Source organism: Salvelinus fontinalis, chromosome 9, assembly GCF_029448725.1.
Source record: "Salvelinus fontinalis isolate EN_2023a chromosome 9, ASM2944872v1, whole genome shotgun sequence".
NCBI classification, from domain to species: Eukaryota; Metazoa; Chordata; class Actinopteri; order Salmoniformes; family Salmonidae; genus Salvelinus; species Salvelinus fontinalis.
Genome location: NC_074673.1, coordinates 21,089,574 through 21,106,365, shown reverse-complemented (window position 1 = coordinate 21,106,365; position 16,792 = coordinate 21,089,574). Strand labels below are relative to the sequence as shown.

Here is a 16,792-nt window from a genome sequence, read left to right as displayed (position 1 = left end):
TATGTGGATCAGTGTCTATTTTAAAGTATCCAGAGAGGAATTAAATGAGGACAGGAGCCTGGACTTTACCCCGCAGGGAGATAATGTACTATATCTATCAGAGTCTGATGACATCAACATGTTGAGTAGGAGAGAGATAATGATAGTTAAAGACAGAGCGAGAAGTGGGTATGTATATAAGACATGAGAGAGAGAGATGGTGTGATAACAGAAGGAAGATGCCAAACTAACACCATTACAATGCAAAATCACAAGTTGTGCATTCTTAGCTCACAAAGAAGTTCCAAATTCCTTGTGATGTTTGTTCTATAATTTGTGATGTACTGGATCCACTCTCACACTGACTATTGCTTTTATGTTAATCATGACAGAAAGGGTTGGTTTCAACTCCAGCTGCAAAGTACATCCATTACACTGTATTGATCTGATAGTTAATTCTATGCACAATACCACCCTCCTGTTAACAATTCGTTCTTACAGGCATATTTATCTGCAGTGTGTGTGTGTGCGCCAACCCTTTTTGTCCCCCACTGGCTCCCATCCCATAATACGACCAGACCGCACTGATGAATTATTTGCCCAGTGAGGTGTATCCACGGGAACCATGCATTCCTGACACACATCATAGAGAGAGAGACACACACACCCCCTTGAACGAGGGAGGGCGGGATAGAAGGAGCATACTGAGTGTGTGAGTGATACTGAGAAGAGGAGTGAGCAGAGTGAACCTGTAACTCAGTCTAACACACACACACAGACAGACGGAGGGATCTTTACAGCAGCAACGGAAGCAGCAGGAGCGTGGTGTGGGACAGAGGGGGATGTTGTCTGGCTGAGCTGGGACCTGTCCTCTCCCTCTCCTGTCTGTCTGATGGAGAGCAGAGGGACGCAGCACAGTGAGTACTACAGGCTGTGTGTGTGTGTGTGTGTGTGTGTGTGTGTGTGTGTGTGTGTGTGTGTGTGTGTGTGTGTGTGTGTGTGTGTGTGTGTGTGTGTGTGTGTGTGTGTGTGTGTGTGTGTGTGTGTGTGTGTGTGTGTGTGTGTGTGTGTGTGTGTGTGTGTGTGTGTGTATCCAGAAGATATAGATTGAGGTAGGGTTTGGGGAGTTGTGAAGGGTTAAAGAAGAGAGACAGTGATCGAGAGGAAGAGATCGAAATTGTTGGTGTTGCTGTGTGCCCAGCTAGCACACAGCATATATTTCTTAGCACTCGGTGAAGGCGGGGTTGACCTATGGATATTTTTCATACAACCTTCCCACAATGTTCTGGGAATGGTGCAGGATAGTTGCTTGGCTTTGGAACATTTCTCAGGACATTTAAGGAACGTGACAAAATAACGTAATTTTCTTGGTATTTCGTTACTTTAACAGAACATTTCAAACATGGTTACATTTAATATATTTTTTTGTCATGTTCTAGGATTGTTCGCCTACTGGTTTGACATTGAGAATTTTCTCAATTAGTTCAGAGAATGTGAAGAAACAACGTTCTCCTATTGGAATTTCAATACTTCAGCAAAACGTTTCCAACAGATTTCCTCATGGTTCTATTTTAAGTAATGTTCCCCAAAAAATGTAACAACGTTGAGAAACAATGTTCTTCAGGTTTTCTTGTGGTTCTATTTAATGTCATGTTCTCAGAATATTAAGAAAACATTCCATAAAAACGACACGAAAACATTAGTAATGTTCAAATAACTTTTTAATTATTATATTGAAAATCCTATACATTCCGTCCTCTGCATCAACAAAACTCTCTCTATCCTATATCTTGTTAAGTGTGTTCAGATGTGTTGGTCGAGCCCACTAATTGTCCACACCTGATTTTAATGAGTGCTTGTTTCCTTTGAAATGGGGTCTGTTTGAATAGACCAAAATGAACAGCTTAGTATGAGTTAAAAAAATACTAGATCCATCCTGGTGGTGCAGTGGACTAATTCCATGGATAGAGAACAGAAGATCATAGGTTCAAATCTCACTGATGCTGTGCCACAAATTGTTAACGCCTAAGCAAATGAATTTCCATGTGTCCGATCTGTACCTGGAGTTCAAAACGTTAACCTAAGCTAGCAGTGCTATTGAAAAATCCATGAATGTTTTATGGAAGTTATACAAAAAAAACTCAAAATAACCTCTAATGTCTGTTCTCAGAACATTAACAAAACCTCCCAGGAAAACTTTCAGAAATCCATAGTAAAATGTTCTCAGAACCTCCCGGCAACCTAAAAATTAACGTTCCCAGAACATGTTTAAAAAACTTTCTGCTTTACCGGTCAGGAAACGTATGACTTCGTTCCCAGAACCAGTGGGAAACCAAAGACGTAGGTTCCCACAATTTCCAAGGAACCAAATGTGCTAGCTGGGTATGTAGGAATATATATGGTGACTGCTGTGCTACTTCCTGAGAGCATTGGCAGAGAGAGGCATGGAATAATCTAACGGGGTAAGCGTGCATACATTGAAGGGTATGTTTTTTTCTAGTGGAGGAGGCGAGGGATATGACTCCAGTTTTTTGTATGCTGACTTTGAGGTGTGTGTTGTCTGTGTTCTGCAGGTGAGCTGATACTAAGGTGTGTGGGGTCGAGGTGAAAGAGGAGTTCGCTGGGAATCATGTGATTGGACAGCGATGTTTACCTGCATCATGTGACTTCACAGAGAAGATTATACTATAGGGTCTCCATTATGGCTGTTGTGATGTGTATCTCTCTCCTCCTCTTCCTGCTCCTCCTTTTCCTCTCCCTCACTCCTCTCCTCCATCTGCATGCCTTCCCCCTGGCCACAGAGGCACCACCTCACCCACACACAGACACACAGACAGATGTACAGGTTTCACACAGCCCTTTAGGGGCCTCCTGGGCTCTGGTAGGCCTCAACGCTGGAGCCAGAATGGCCGACTCTCTGGGTTGGTTTCCAGGGCTGAGGGGCTCCATACTGGAACCTGAGGAAACTGAGAAACAGGACTACACAGACGAGTTTCAAGGAACTATCGGTGAATACCATGATTTGCTGGAAAGCCCTGAGCAGTCACCTAAAACTGTCCCCAGACAAACAGGGCCAGAGACATTCAGATTCACAGAGGCAGACAGTGTCACTGCATGGATGGAAATCAAACCTCCAATTGGGACCTTATTTAGGAATGGACTACCAGACTGGATCCAGGATGGAGATCCTGAAAACAAGCTGAAAGAGAGCAACACCAGGGAGAAGGCTGGATACCCACTAATAACTTCACAGGATGGACAGACTCCTCTGATATATCTGTCACTCCCACAGAATGGAGATAGTATTGGTAGACCAACACCCATCCTTCTCTTTCGCTCTGACTATACAGAGACCCCAGGCTTTAATCCACTCACTAGGCCTACTTTACCAACCCCAGTGACAGCACAGCTAGGCTCCACTACTGACCCGAACCAAGACCAACCCATAGCCTTGGCCACAGACAAAGGGTTGCTATCTCTGGACCAACCAGCCACCCCACAAAGAGACATGATGGAAGGAGATATCGTGATGGAGACTGGAGACTTCTCAGAATTGGAGGACTACACAGAAAACCTCACAGATACAGGAACAAACACAGGTAAGACGAACTTCTCAAATCCAACCCCCATTCCCGTCTAATAGTTATATGTCCGCTTTTACAATACCCTCAGGATGTTAGTAAGAAAGAATAGGATATTGATCAGAAATAATTGTCCTATTTTTCTATTTTTCTATTTTGTACAACACTGGTGGTGAATTAACTGATTTACTGTGGAAGTGTGACGAGTATCCCCTTATATATTTTCTCTTCATGACATGCTACCTCTGACGTCAGGAAATGTGTACACACCTCTGTAGCAGTACATGGTAGTGGTAGTATGTTTTCTGTTGAAGTGTGTGTTGGAAAGCGATGGGACTTGCCTGCCCTGTGTCTTCTCTGTGCCACAGTGTGTGTGTGTGTGTGTGTGTGTGTGTGTGTGTGTGTGTGTGTGTGTGTGTGTGTGTGTGTGTGTGTGTGTGTGTGTGTGTGTGTGTGTGTGTGTGTGTGTGTGTGTGTGTGTGTGTGTGTGTGTGTGTGTGTGTGTGTGTGTGTGTGGTATGTATTCTGCCAGCAAACACGGTTGTTTTATATTCACAGGGCAGTTTACTCAACGCCTCCTCATCTCCCACTCCTTCAATCCCCGTTCTCTTCTCCCCTCTCTCAATCCCCCCTTCATCTCCCATTCATCTCTACCACTCCCTCTCTCTCCTCTGCCACAGACACACTATCTCCCTCCCCTGCTGTCCTGTCTTCTTAAACAGCTAAACTGAGGGAGACTGTGAATGAATTCCATGTGACAGTAAATGAGATGAATGGCAAAACATAGCTGGACTGGTGGTTGTGGGACATCCCGGAGTTGCCTCTTCACTGTTGATGTTGAGGCTGGTGTTTTGCGAGTACTATTTATTGAAGCTGCCAATTAAGGACTTGTGAGGTGTCTGTTTCTCAAACTAGACACTCTAATGTACTTGTCCTCTTGCACAGTTGTGCACCGGGCCTCCCACTCCTCTTTCTATTCTGGTTAGAGCCAGTTTGCGCTGTTCTGAGAAGGGAGTAGTACACAGCGCTGTATGAGATCAGATACTCAACTAGTCTAAAGAAGGACAGTTTTATTGCTTCTTTAATCAGAACAACAGTTTTTAGCTGTGCTATCATAATGCAAAAGGGTTTTCTAATGATCAATTAGCCTTTTAAAATGATAAACTTGGTGTCACGATCGTCGTAATGTGGAAGAGAGGAGGACCAAGGCGCAGCGTGATACGAATACATACTTCTATTTAATAAACGAAGAGAAACACTAAACAGACTAATACAAAACGAACGTGAAGCTAAAAATGACAAGTGCAGACACAGGCAACTTACATATAGACAATAACCCACAATACAAAACAGGCTACCTAAATATGGTTCCCAATCAGAGACAACGCAAAACACCTGTCTCTGATTGAGAACCATATCAGGCCAAACACATAGAAATAGACAAACCAGACAATAAACATAGAATGCCCACTCAGATCACACTCTGACCAAACAAAACATAAAACATACAAAGCAAACTATGGTCAGGGCGTGACACTTGGATTAGCTAACACAACGTGCCTTTGGAACACAGGAGTGATGGTTGCTGATAATGGTCTGTACACCTATGTAGATATCCCATAAAAAATCTGCTGTTTCCAGCTACAATAGTCATATACAACATTAACAATGTCAACACTGTATTTCTGATCAATTTGATGTTATTTTAAGTGACCACAAACTTTTGAACAGTAGTATGTGTATATATATATGTGTGTGTGTGTGTGTGTGTGTGTGCGTATGTATATACAGTTGAAGTCGGAAGTTTACATGCACTTAGCCAAATACATTTAAACTCAGTTTTTCACAATTCCTGACATTTAATCAGAGTAAAAATTTCCTGTCTTAGGTCAGTTAGGATCACCACTTTATTTTAACAATGTAAAATGTCAGAATAATAGTAGAGAGAAAGATTTATTTCAGCTTTTATTTATTTCATCACATTCCCATTGGGTCAGAAGTTTACATGCACTCAACTAGCATTTGGTAGCATTGCCTTTAAATTGTTTAACTTGGGTCAAACATTTTGGGTAGCCTTCCACAAGCTTCCCACAATAAGTTGGGGGAATTTTGGCCCATTCCTCCTGACAGAGCTGGTGAAACTGAGTCTGGTTTGTCGGCCTCCTTACTCGCACACGGTTTTTCAGTTCTGCCCACAAATTTTCTATAGGATTGAGGTCAGGGCTTTGTGATGGCCACTCCAATACCTTGACTTTGTTGTCCTTAAGCCATTTTGCCACAACTTTGGAAGTATGATTTGGGGTCATTGTCCATTTGGAAGACCCATTTGCGACCAAGCTTTAACTTCCTGACTGATGTCTTGAGATGTTGCTTCAATATATTCACATCATTTTCCTTCCTCGTGATGCCATCTATTTTGTGAAGTGCACCAGTCCCTCCTGCAGCAAAGCACCCCCACAACATGATGCTGCCATCCCCGTGCTTCACGGTTGGGATGGTGATCGTCGGCTTGCAAGCCTCCCCCTTTTCCCTCCAAACATAACGATGGTCATTATGCCCAAACAGTTCTATTTTTGTTTCATCAGACCAGAGAACATTTCTCCAGAAAGTACTATCTTTGTCCTAATGTGCAGTTGCAACCCGTATTCTGGCTTTTTTATGGTTGTTTTGGAGCAGTGGTTTCTTCCTTGCTGAGCGGCCTTTCAGGTTATGTCGATATAAGACTCGTTTTACTGTGGATATAGATACTTTGTACCTGTTTCCTCCAGCATCTTCACAAGGTCCTTTGCTGTTGTTTTGGGATTGATTCGCACTTTTCGCGCCAAAGTATGTTTATCTCTAGGAGATAGAACGCGTCTCCTTCCTGAGCGGTATGACGGCTGCGTGGTCCCCTGGTGTTTATACTTGCATACTATTGTTTGTACAGATGAACGTGGTACCTTCAGGCGTTTGGAAATTGCTCCCAAGGATGAACCAGACTTGTGGAGGTCAATGTGGAGGTCTACATTTTTTTTGAGGTCTTGCTTTATTTCTTTTGATTTTCCCATGATGTTAAGCAAAGAGGCACTGAGTTTGAAGGTAGGCTTTGAAATACATCCACAGGTATACCTCCAATTGACTCAAACTTTGCTAATTAGCCTATCAGAAGCTTCGAAAGTCATGACATAATTTTCTGGAAGTTTCCAAGCTGTTTAAAGACACAGTCAACTTTGTGTATGTAAACTTCTATCTCACTGGAATTGTGATACAGTGAATTATAAGTGAAATAATCTGTAAGCAATTGTTGGAAAAATTACTTGTGTCATGCACAAAGTAGATGTCCTAACCGACCTAACCAAAACTATAGTTTGTTAACAAGAAATTTGTTGAGTGGTTAAAAAACAAGTTTTGATGAGTGTATTTAAGTGTATGTAAACTTACGACTTCAACTGTATGTTGGGTATAGGGTGTATATTTGTGTTGTATTGTACAGGGCACATTTGTAAATGAGACCTAAATCTCAACATGACTTCCCTGTAGCAGTTTAGCTTCCGTCCCTCTCCTCGCCCCTCTCTGGGCTCGAACCAGACACACTCTGCACACATAGACAACAGCCACGCTCGAAGCATCGTTACCCATCGTGCCACAAAAGCCGTGGCTCTTGCAGAGCAAAGTGAACAACTACTTCAAGGTCTCAGAGCGAGTGACGTCACCGATTGAAACGCTATTAGCGCGCACCACTGCTAACTAGCTAGCCATTTCACATCGGTTACACTCACCTCCCTTTTGACCTCCTCCTTTTCGGCAGCAACCAGTGATCCGGGTGAACAGCATCAATGTAATAGTTTCACCTTCCGTCCCTCTCTGGGCTCGAACCAGGGACCCTCTGCACACAGACAACAGTCACCCTCGAAGCATCGTTACCCATTGCCCCACAAAAGCCGCGGCCCTTGCAGAGCAAAGTGAACAACTACTTCAAGGTCTCAGAGCGAGTGACGTCACCGATTGAAACGCTGTTAGCGCGCACTACCGCTAACTAGCTAGCCATTTCACATCGGTTACACACACACACATGCATGTGAAGAGGAGGGACCAGAGGTCTTGTCACAGAGCTCCTATTCCTGTACTGTATTTACTTTATTTCTCTATGAAGAGGCAGTAGGCAGGCACATAGGGAATAGAAGCGTCTACATCATCCAGATGGTATGTAATCATAGGGGACAGACATATGGAAAGGGTATGTGCACCTACAATAGTATGTAATAAATTATGTAATGTTAGTGAGTGTGCCAGTTTCTGCGATCTATAAATAGTTCACAAATGAGAAAAGCAATGGGGTCAACACTACCTAATCTGCCCACACAGTCTCTCTTTCCCTCCTTTGCTCTCTCTACCCTGGCTCTCTCTCTCTCTCTCTGACCCAGTTAGAGATTCCCAGTTACAAGCATGTACTTTTGCAATAGATTACACCACACTCGCTGATGTTTCACCCTATGAAAGCCCTCAGATCTGGGGATAGGGGCAAGGAGTTGATTTGGGCATCAGTTTCAACCATCTTTGTTTCTGTTTTACAGGTGTGTCTCCAGAGGAGGTGTGGCCTAAGTCAGCCACCAATGAGACACCTATCCTCGACTGCAGCCTGGAGACCAAGGCCACACCCTGCAACACAAATCAATCCTGGAGCCCTGTTTACCCTGATGACATCATCTCAAATAAATCCCAGCGCCCCATTCTGTCTCTAACCCCTCCTCTCTTCGTGCCTCTGTATTCTGATTGGAACTCAGCTCTGGCCACCTGGGGCTTTGCCTGGGAGGTCCACATCTACGGTCTGGGATCTGTTTTCGCTGCATTAGGTCTGATATCTGTACTCTGCCTGTTAGGCCTGCCCCTGCGCTGCCCCCCGGGAAGCCCCTACTTCACCCTGCTGCATCTGTTCCTCCTGGCTACTGGAGGCACTAGAGCATTCACTCTGCTGTATGATGCTTATAGTCACCAGGACCGCCTGTCTGCTCTGGGCTCTCTCCTACTTTCTGAGCTACCCTTACCCTGCCTCACCTCTGCCTTCTCCCTCTCCTTCCTCCTCCTCTCCCTCCGCTCTCGCATGCACCTCTCCCTCCCTTTCTCCCTCTCTCTTTCCCTCCCTCTCTCAGCTCTGCCCCGGCCCTGTCTCTTGTTCTCCCTCTCCCTGTTGCACTTTGGGGCCTCCCTGGGCTCCATAACTCTCTTCCATGTCTTCCCCAGCCTCCCTGTCCTCCTCCTACTCCCCCAGGGAGTGTTCATCCTCCTCTGCCTCCTCCTCCCCTGCTCCTTCCTCCTCTTCTACTGCTTTGTACGACAAGACACCAAGCATGTCCAACGGCTGAGTGATGGTGAGGGAGAGGTAACAGGTTCCCCGGTGTTGGTGGGGCGGCCGTCCCGCTGCCCATTCGCTGAGGCTGGGGAGTGGAGCAGGGCGGCAGGGGCTGGGGTGGGAGGGTCTCTGTGCCTGTTAAGCTGTGGGGGGCTCCAGCTGTATGGGATGTTACATGCAATGGGGTTTGGAGGGGTGAGTGCTGGGGCGGGGTTTCAGCCCTGGCCTTGGTGGGGCTACCAGCTGGGCTGCAGGCTCTGTGAGGTGGGGGTGTGTCTGTCCTTGTCAATTATCGGCACTCATCCCCTCCTCTTCTGTTGCTCCAACTCTTACTCCTGCCCCTGGACTAAACCAAACTGCAACCCCCGTCCGGGGTCCTGGGTGCAGCTGCCCTGTGCCTCACCCTCAGGAGGGCCTAGCCACCCCATTCCCCCCTCCCCAGCCCTCCCCCCTCACTACCCCTGGTCCCTGGGGCAGGAAGAGAAGCTGGTGGTGTGTGATGTCATCAGTAAGCGCCAGTCCGAAGCGTTCCCCCTTTATACACTAATGGACCCCCCCTCAAACGGACTGAACCTGCATCCTAACCCTAACACCCACCCTGGCCAGACCAGAACCTCAAGACACCTCCACCTCCCTGACCCTCCCAGCCCACCATGGATGCCTCAAGCTGGGGTTGCATCCCAGGGCTCTTCCCAGGCTAGTCTAGTTCTGGACACTGACTCCACAATGTACCTGCACCCCCCCTCTCCAATTGACCTGTCCCGGAGCATAGACCAGGCCCTGTACAGCGAAACCCTGTTCCCCCACAGTCTCTTCAGTCATCCCAGGCTACTCCACGCATCCTCCAGCCTCTCCCTGAACTCCCCTGGCTCCCACCTCAGCCAGAGTGCCTCACAACCTGGACACAGCTCAGCCGACAGCTCCCTCTACCGGACCTCTTCCTGTAGAGATGTGGATATGTCTCCTACACGGCCTCCCCAGCCAGGGTGCATCCTCCCAGGCCACGGCGATCCCATCTCTCCCCCTGAGCGCTGGTGGAGAGGTAGTAACTCCAGCTGCATGTGCCAGGAATCCCTGAGGGGGTCTTCCCAGGGTCTGTTCTCCAGCCCGGGGGCAGGAGGGGCGCATTCTCATCCCCACTCCACGAGAGGGCAGCTCCCCTCCCAGAGCAGTCTGCCCAGGATGCTCCCCAACCTCTCCCACCACAGACGCTACCGCACCCTCAGCTCCGCCTCGCAGGACAGTCGGGGGGAGGGGCGGCTGGCGGGCAGAGAGGACCTGAGTGAAAGCAGGTTGCTGGAACGGGATCTGGCCGTACAAGCGGAGTTCGTCAACGTGTGCCGACAGATCGATGCTCTTAGCGTGTGCAGTGACACTATTGACCTGTAGGTAGATACTACTGGGTTTGAACCTTGAGTCATCTATGCGCCACAAGACACTGTTAGTCTGCCGAACTAAACCAATATATTTATCTGTTATGTAAGGACATAAGGATATGATGTAAAATGCACAGAGATTATATATTGACCTCTAGAGAGATCTAAGTACTTAACTGATAAGCTAACGTTTGTGTTTAAGTGGTTAACATTGAGCTCAGTTAGCTTTTTCACTGCTACATCAGACATGTTTGGAGGCATTACTATTAGTTACAGTTTTCTGGGATTCTACATGTAGAAAATAGACAGAAATTAGACTTAATTAGAAGTGAATAAAGAGATACAGTTCTGTTTGATTAGTTATAAGTGTACAGTTATAGAGTTACAATATGTGCTAAATGAAACAACTTTCTGAACCAACCAATGTAGAGTAGATTAGAACACTAATGTCAGTGTAGTGTTGACGATAGCCATAGAAATTTGCAAGATCACTTCATTCTTTAGTGGCACTTACTGAGGGAGAGTGAACATAGTGTAGCAGATGCTGTCATACTGTACATTATAGCTGTTTTTTTTATTAAAACATTTGTTCTTATAAAGCATTTATAACTGGTTCCCTACCACAAGCGTATCTGTTTAAGTCACAACAGCAATATCAACCAGGAGTTGTGTTAGAGTGTCCAAGTGCCAAATGTAGCTATGGAACCAACACCAAATCAATCTGAGAGATCTAACGTTTTTCAGATAGGAACTAATCTAACTGAAAACCAGCTCATCCTCTGATATTCACACTGACTTCAAACCTTTTTTCTACAAAGAGTATATGTGTCATACTGTACATACATCATTAAAGGCTGTGTAAAATGTTTTATTTGTAAATACAATGTACATGGAAAACATTTATACTGTATGGCATGTATCATAGACAAGGTATGATAAACAAAACAGTAAGTTTATGATGTTTGAAAACATAAGTCATTAATTGTAGTGTATGAACATAGAACAGATACACTATAGATAATACTGTAGACCTTTAGGGATTCTTCAACTCTATACATTGTCATGAGCTACAGGCCGTATCACATGGAGTTGTTTCAGTTGAACTTACAGTACCTGTCAAAAGTTTGGACACACCTACTCATTCAAGAGTTTTTCTTTATTTTGACGACATCAAAACTATGAATTAACACATATGGAATTATGTATTAACCAAAAATGTATTAAACAAATTAAAATATATTTTAGATTCTTCAAAGTAGCCACCCTTTATCTTGATGACAGCTTTGCACACTCTTGGCATTATCCCAACCAGTTTCACCTGGAATATTCTTTACAACAGTCGTGAAGGAGTTCCCACATATGCTGAGCACTTGTTAGCTGCTTTTCCTTCACTCTGCCGTCCAACTCATCCCAAACCAACTCACTCTGATTGAGGTTGGGTGATTTTGGAGGCCAGGTCATCTAATGCAGTACTCCATCACTCTCCGTCTTGGTCAAATAGCGCTTACACAGCCTAGATGTGTGTTGGGTCATTGTCCTGTTGGGAAAACAAATGATAGTTCACTAAGTGCAAACCAGATGGGATGGCGTATCGCTGCAGAATGCTGTGGTACCCATGCTGGTTAAGTGTGCCTTGAATTATAAATAAATCACAGACATTGTCACCAGTTAAGCACCCCCAGACTATCACATCTCCTCCTCCATGCCTCACGGTGGGAACCAGACCTGCAGAGATCATCCGTTCACCTACTCTGTGTCTCACAAAGACAGGCGGTTGGAACCAAAAATCTCAAATTTGGACTCAACAGACCAAAGGACAGATTTCCACTGGTCAAATGTCCATTGCTCGTGTTTCTTCGCCCAAACAAGTCTCTTCTTCTTATTGGTGTCCTTTAGTAGTGGTTTCTTTGCAGCAATTTGACCATGAAGGCCTGATTCACACAGTCTCCTCTTAACAGTTGATGTTGAGATGTGTCTGTTACTTGACCTCTGTGAAGAATTTATTTGGGCTGAATTTCTGAGGATGGTACCTAACGAACTTATCCTCCGCAGCAGAGGTAACTCTGGGTCTTCCTTTCCTGTGGCGGTCCTCATGAGAGACAGTTTCGTCATAGCGCTTGATGATTTTTGCGACTGCACTTGAAGAAACTTTCAAAGTTCTTGAAATTTACCAGATTCATGTCTTAAAGTAATGATGGACTGTCGTTTCTCTTTGATAATTTGTGCTGTTCTTGCCATCATATGGACTTGGTCTTTTACCAAATAGTGCTATCTTCTGTATACCACCCCTAGCTTGTCATAACACAACTGATTGGCTCAAACGCATTAAGAAGGAAAGACATTCCACAAATGTACTTTTAACAAGGAACACCTGTTAATTGAAATGCATTCCAGGTTACTACCCCATGAAGCTTGTTGAGTGAATGCCAAGAGTGTGCAAAGCTGTCATCGGGGAAAAGGGTGGCTAACACTTTTTTGGTTAGTTCATAGTTATTTCATAGTTTTGATGTCTTCACTATTATTCTACAATGAAAGAAAAACCCTTGATTGAGTTGGTGTGTACAAACTTTTTACTGGTACTGTAGGTGTTGAACATTCAACATAGTTTGGAGTTTTTTTCAGTAGTCAGCAGCAATAGTTAAAAATAGAAATAGTAATGAATTCAATGTCTGTTCATCTAGCTACTACAGATGTAAATCTGTAGTGTAAGCCTTGAGTGTGGTTTATGTTGCTATTAAACAGCTTAGGCTTGGAATAAGAAGTACAAATGGAGTGAGGAGAAAGGGGTGAAATAAGGAGAAAGAGAAAAAGGGAGAAAGGGAGAAAAGGATAGAGCGAGGGAGCAAGCATAACAAAGACCAAATTGTCCTCTGTTAGTGTGGAAAAAAGACGCTGTCACAATGTTAGTGATGACGTTATGGGCAGCAACTGATGTAATGATGTCATGTAATGTCAATCAGCTCATTGATCATGATAAGCTTACACAACATACATACACCAAATAAGGAGATCAGTAGATTCGTCAACTTCTTTATTCTGGTTTATGCAACAGCATGGTACAGCTTGAGTGAATTAAAAGCCAGAGATTGAGATCACCAGGATAGAACAAAATAAATAACACTAATAAAACATCTGATCAGCTTTTGTGTAACTTTCCACACCCAAGTTTCACTTCACACAAAAGTTAACACAACAGCCAGAGTGGTTCTGTTGTTGCTGGTGGTTGACTAACAACTGATAGTGGTCTACTGTTAGAAACTAGCCACAGGTCTTCTACAGGAAGAAGATTTATGGAATGGAAGATGGATAAACAACATTTCTTCACTCACTGCCATCAGGTACAGATGTAGAATCTTCATTTGAGCCAGTTTGCTACAGCAGGGAAATAATCCTGCATCAACAGAAATGTTGAATTATTAAGTGGATCACTGGAGGTTGGTGTGGTAATGGCTGGAGCGGAATAGGTGTGGAATGGTATCAAATACATCAAACATGGTTTCCATGTGTTTGATGCCATTCCTCCCCTCAGTAGCCTCCACTGATGTGGATTATAATTAAAATTGACATTTTTGAAGGGGTTGATACATTTTTTGTTGGGGCAAATCAAGTCTGACATTTTAAACTGGAAATTACAAACTTTAGAAGCCTTTTTAAAACTCAAATACACTACAAGCTTGCATTTCCTGCTGTGTAAGAACATTCTCAGCAACAAAAGAGTGATCAAATTAAGATCCTACATCTGTAGTAGCAGTACATTCAGCCTGGTTAACAAGATAATTATAGAAAGACATACAGGGGTGGTTTCCAGGACACACACTCTACATTGAGCATGCTTAAGTCCATGGCTAGGCTTAGTCTGTGTTCAGGAAACCAGCCCTAGTTATATTACACGGTATACAGTATTATATTGTGGCCTACATATATATTCCTTTTCTCAAATCCACTCAAGTACTACAGTATATATTTACAAATACATCATATTATTAACAGTCTACTGATACACTAAAGACTAGGCTAAAGTCACTGTACAATGATGCTGTCATCAGATAACACATCACAAAACTTTACACAAAGACAAAACAGTATTTGGCTATCTACTTTCTATCTGTTTTGATGAGAATCCAGTGAGAGCCTGATTACAGCAATATCCACAGTGTAGACCAGTGATGTAGTCAACACACTAAACCTTGAGTCAGAGTCGAGTCCAAAGTCCCTAGGGTTATTGTCCTTTATACTTGAGTCAAGAGTCCCTTGGTAGTGCTAAAAGCTGTGGTCCAACCATTTTAAAATCTCAATTATGTTACATTGTTGCACATTGTAAGGATATCTACATAATGCAGCACTCTAATATTTGCTGTTGTAGCTACTATGTTAAATCATGCAACAAAGAGGTTTTCTGACAACAAAATCACTACTGATCGAGTCCAAGTCCGTGTCCTCACTGGTCGAGTCCGAGTCCTCACTGGTCGAGTCCGAGTCCTCACTGGTCGAGTCCGAGTCCTCACTGGTCGAGTCCGAGTCGAGTCCTCACTGGTCGAGTCCGAGTCGAGTCCTCACTGGTCGAGTCCGAGTCGAGTCCTCACTGGTCGAGTCCGAGTCGAGTCCTCACTGGTCGAGTCCGAGTCGAGTCCTCACTGGTCGAGTCCGAGTCGAGTCCTAAGTCATGAAAATCGTGACTCGAGTCCAAGTCAAGTCCGAGTCCTGGGACCTTGTTTATCAATATTGTGGTAGAAATTATTATAAAAAACTTATGAAGGGAATTCAGAATGTTTAATAAGCTAGGCGTATGTCGCATGTCACTAATTCACAGGGGAGGCATTTAAAAAAAATATGTTTTTATCAAAATATGTTTTTTGGCAGAACTGCCTTCTGGAACATGTGAACTTTCATGTGCCTAGCTACAAACCAAACGGAAAAGACATGCTGCCGTGAAGTGTTTATCCATGTACACGGGTAAGAGTCTAGCTACATTTTCAGATATTATACATTTCTAATTTTGTCAGAAAGTCATTTTCATTGCAAGTTAAAGCGTACTGTTAGTTAGCTGGATCACTAGCTAACATTACGTGTATGATCAGTATAGTAATATTATTAGGATATCAGAAATCCATTTGCATTGCTAGTTGTAGCCCAATGTTAGCTAGCTTGCTTTGAACCTAGTTTGTTTGCTTTAGCTTCCTGCAGATTCATACTCCAGCATTTTATGCATAGTGGCAAGCTATGACAATCCATTTGTACTGTAGCTATGGGTTGGGAATATAGTTAATTGTTTAGCTAGGTAGCTACACGTCTAAACAAGACTCCACGTTGCAAGAGAATGATTACTTGACCCATCAAGTTAGCCAGGTGTGTCTGAGGTTGATTATGGACGTTTATTGTATTTCAGGAACATGTGTACATGTATAGACAATGGTGACCCATACACATAACTAGATGTGGTTGGGGGTGGTTGTAGCATTTCTTTCACATGACCCATCAATGTAGACAAGTGTCTGGGTAAGCATCATCTAATTATACATTATTTTTATCTGGACACTTTCAAAGTCTAAGATTAGGATATAGGCCAAAGAGTAGATAAAGTGGATTTTTACCTTTAGGTTATCCTTATTGTAAAGAGATGGGTGGGGCTAAGGCTTATGAGGGTGTGAATGATGCGGAATAGGTGTTGACAAAGAGCTTTCCAGTAGGTGTACCATGTACCAAAACATCCAAGGGCCCTTTCCTCAAAAGTGGGGTTCCAAGTTTATCAAAGCAGAATTACTTTCCCATTAATCCTCAACTGCAGTGTATGGCTGATATACCCTTTTGTAGCTCTGAGTCTCTACTTTATTCCAATTTAAAAGTAAAAATAAAAATGTTATGTTGCTACTAGAACCGAATCAAGCCGGTGGGTCACATACGGTCAAAATAATCTCTTTAAAGCCTGTGGGGAATATACAACTCCGTACCATGAAATATAACCTACAACGGGCAAACAAAAAAATCTACGAAAAAAAAATACTTTTCCGAGACTGAAATAGAGGTGCCTAGTGTCAGAGATTGAGTACAATCAAAATGTTTTACTTTGCTCACTCAGTTGTGGTTACCTGTACAAATTAAAACATAGCTACAAAGAGAGGACCATTAGGACAATTCAAGTCGCTTTAGCAATGGCAAATATACTTAAAATGAGTAGCTAGACAACTCACTAATATGCCATCCATCCTCAACAGCACCTTCCTGTAGGCATATACAGTGCATTGCAAAAGTATTCATCCCCCTTGGCGTTTTTCCTATTTTGTTGAATTACAACCTGTAACTTAAATTGATATTTATTTGGATTTAATGTAATGGACATACACAAAATAGTTTAAATAGGTGAATGGAAATGGAAAAAATAACTTGTTTTAAAAAATTAAACCAAAAAAAATACAGAAAAGTGGTGCGTGCCAAAGTTGTGGAGACAAAGTTGTGGAGAACAAAGTTGTGGAGAAGTACAGATCAGGGTTGGGTTATAAAAATATCAGAAACTTTGAACATCCCACGCA

The 16,792-nt window shown here is 43.6% G+C and overlaps 1 protein-coding gene across 2 annotated transcripts; it reads left to right on the top strand.

Moving 5' to 3' along the window:
- The first annotated feature begins 545 nt into the window (after positions 1-545).
- On the top strand, positions 546-13,396 carry LOC129862261 (proline-rich transmembrane protein 4-like). Of its 2 annotated transcripts, none has more exons than XM_055933744.1 (3): positions 546-896; positions 2,553-3,578; positions 8,114-13,396. In XM_055933744.1, the coding sequence occupies exons 2-3, from the start codon at positions 2,681-2,683 to the stop codon at positions 10,276-10,278; spliced, it is 3,063 nt and encodes a 1,020-aa protein (XP_055789719.1). In that variant the 5' UTR covers positions 546-896; positions 2,553-2,680; the 3' UTR covers positions 10,279-13,396. The 2 variants fall into 2 exon arrangements, with proteins under 2 accessions (XP_055789719.1, XP_055789720.1); XM_055933745.1 differs by lacking the exon at positions 546-896 and adding an exon at positions 1,138-2,441.
- The last annotated feature ends 3,396 nt before the right edge of the window (positions 13,397-16,792 follow it).

Bases quoted from the DNA above. Each gene is read 5' to 3' on its own strand.
- LOC129862261 (XM_055933744.1), top strand. From the start codon at position 2,681: ATGGCTGTTGTGATGTGTATCTCTCTCCTCCTCTTCCTGCTCCTCCTT. The intron at 3,579-8,113 runs GTAAGACGAACT...TCTGTTTTACAG, and splicing joins AGATACAGGAACAAACACAG to GTGTGTCTCCAGAGGAGGTG.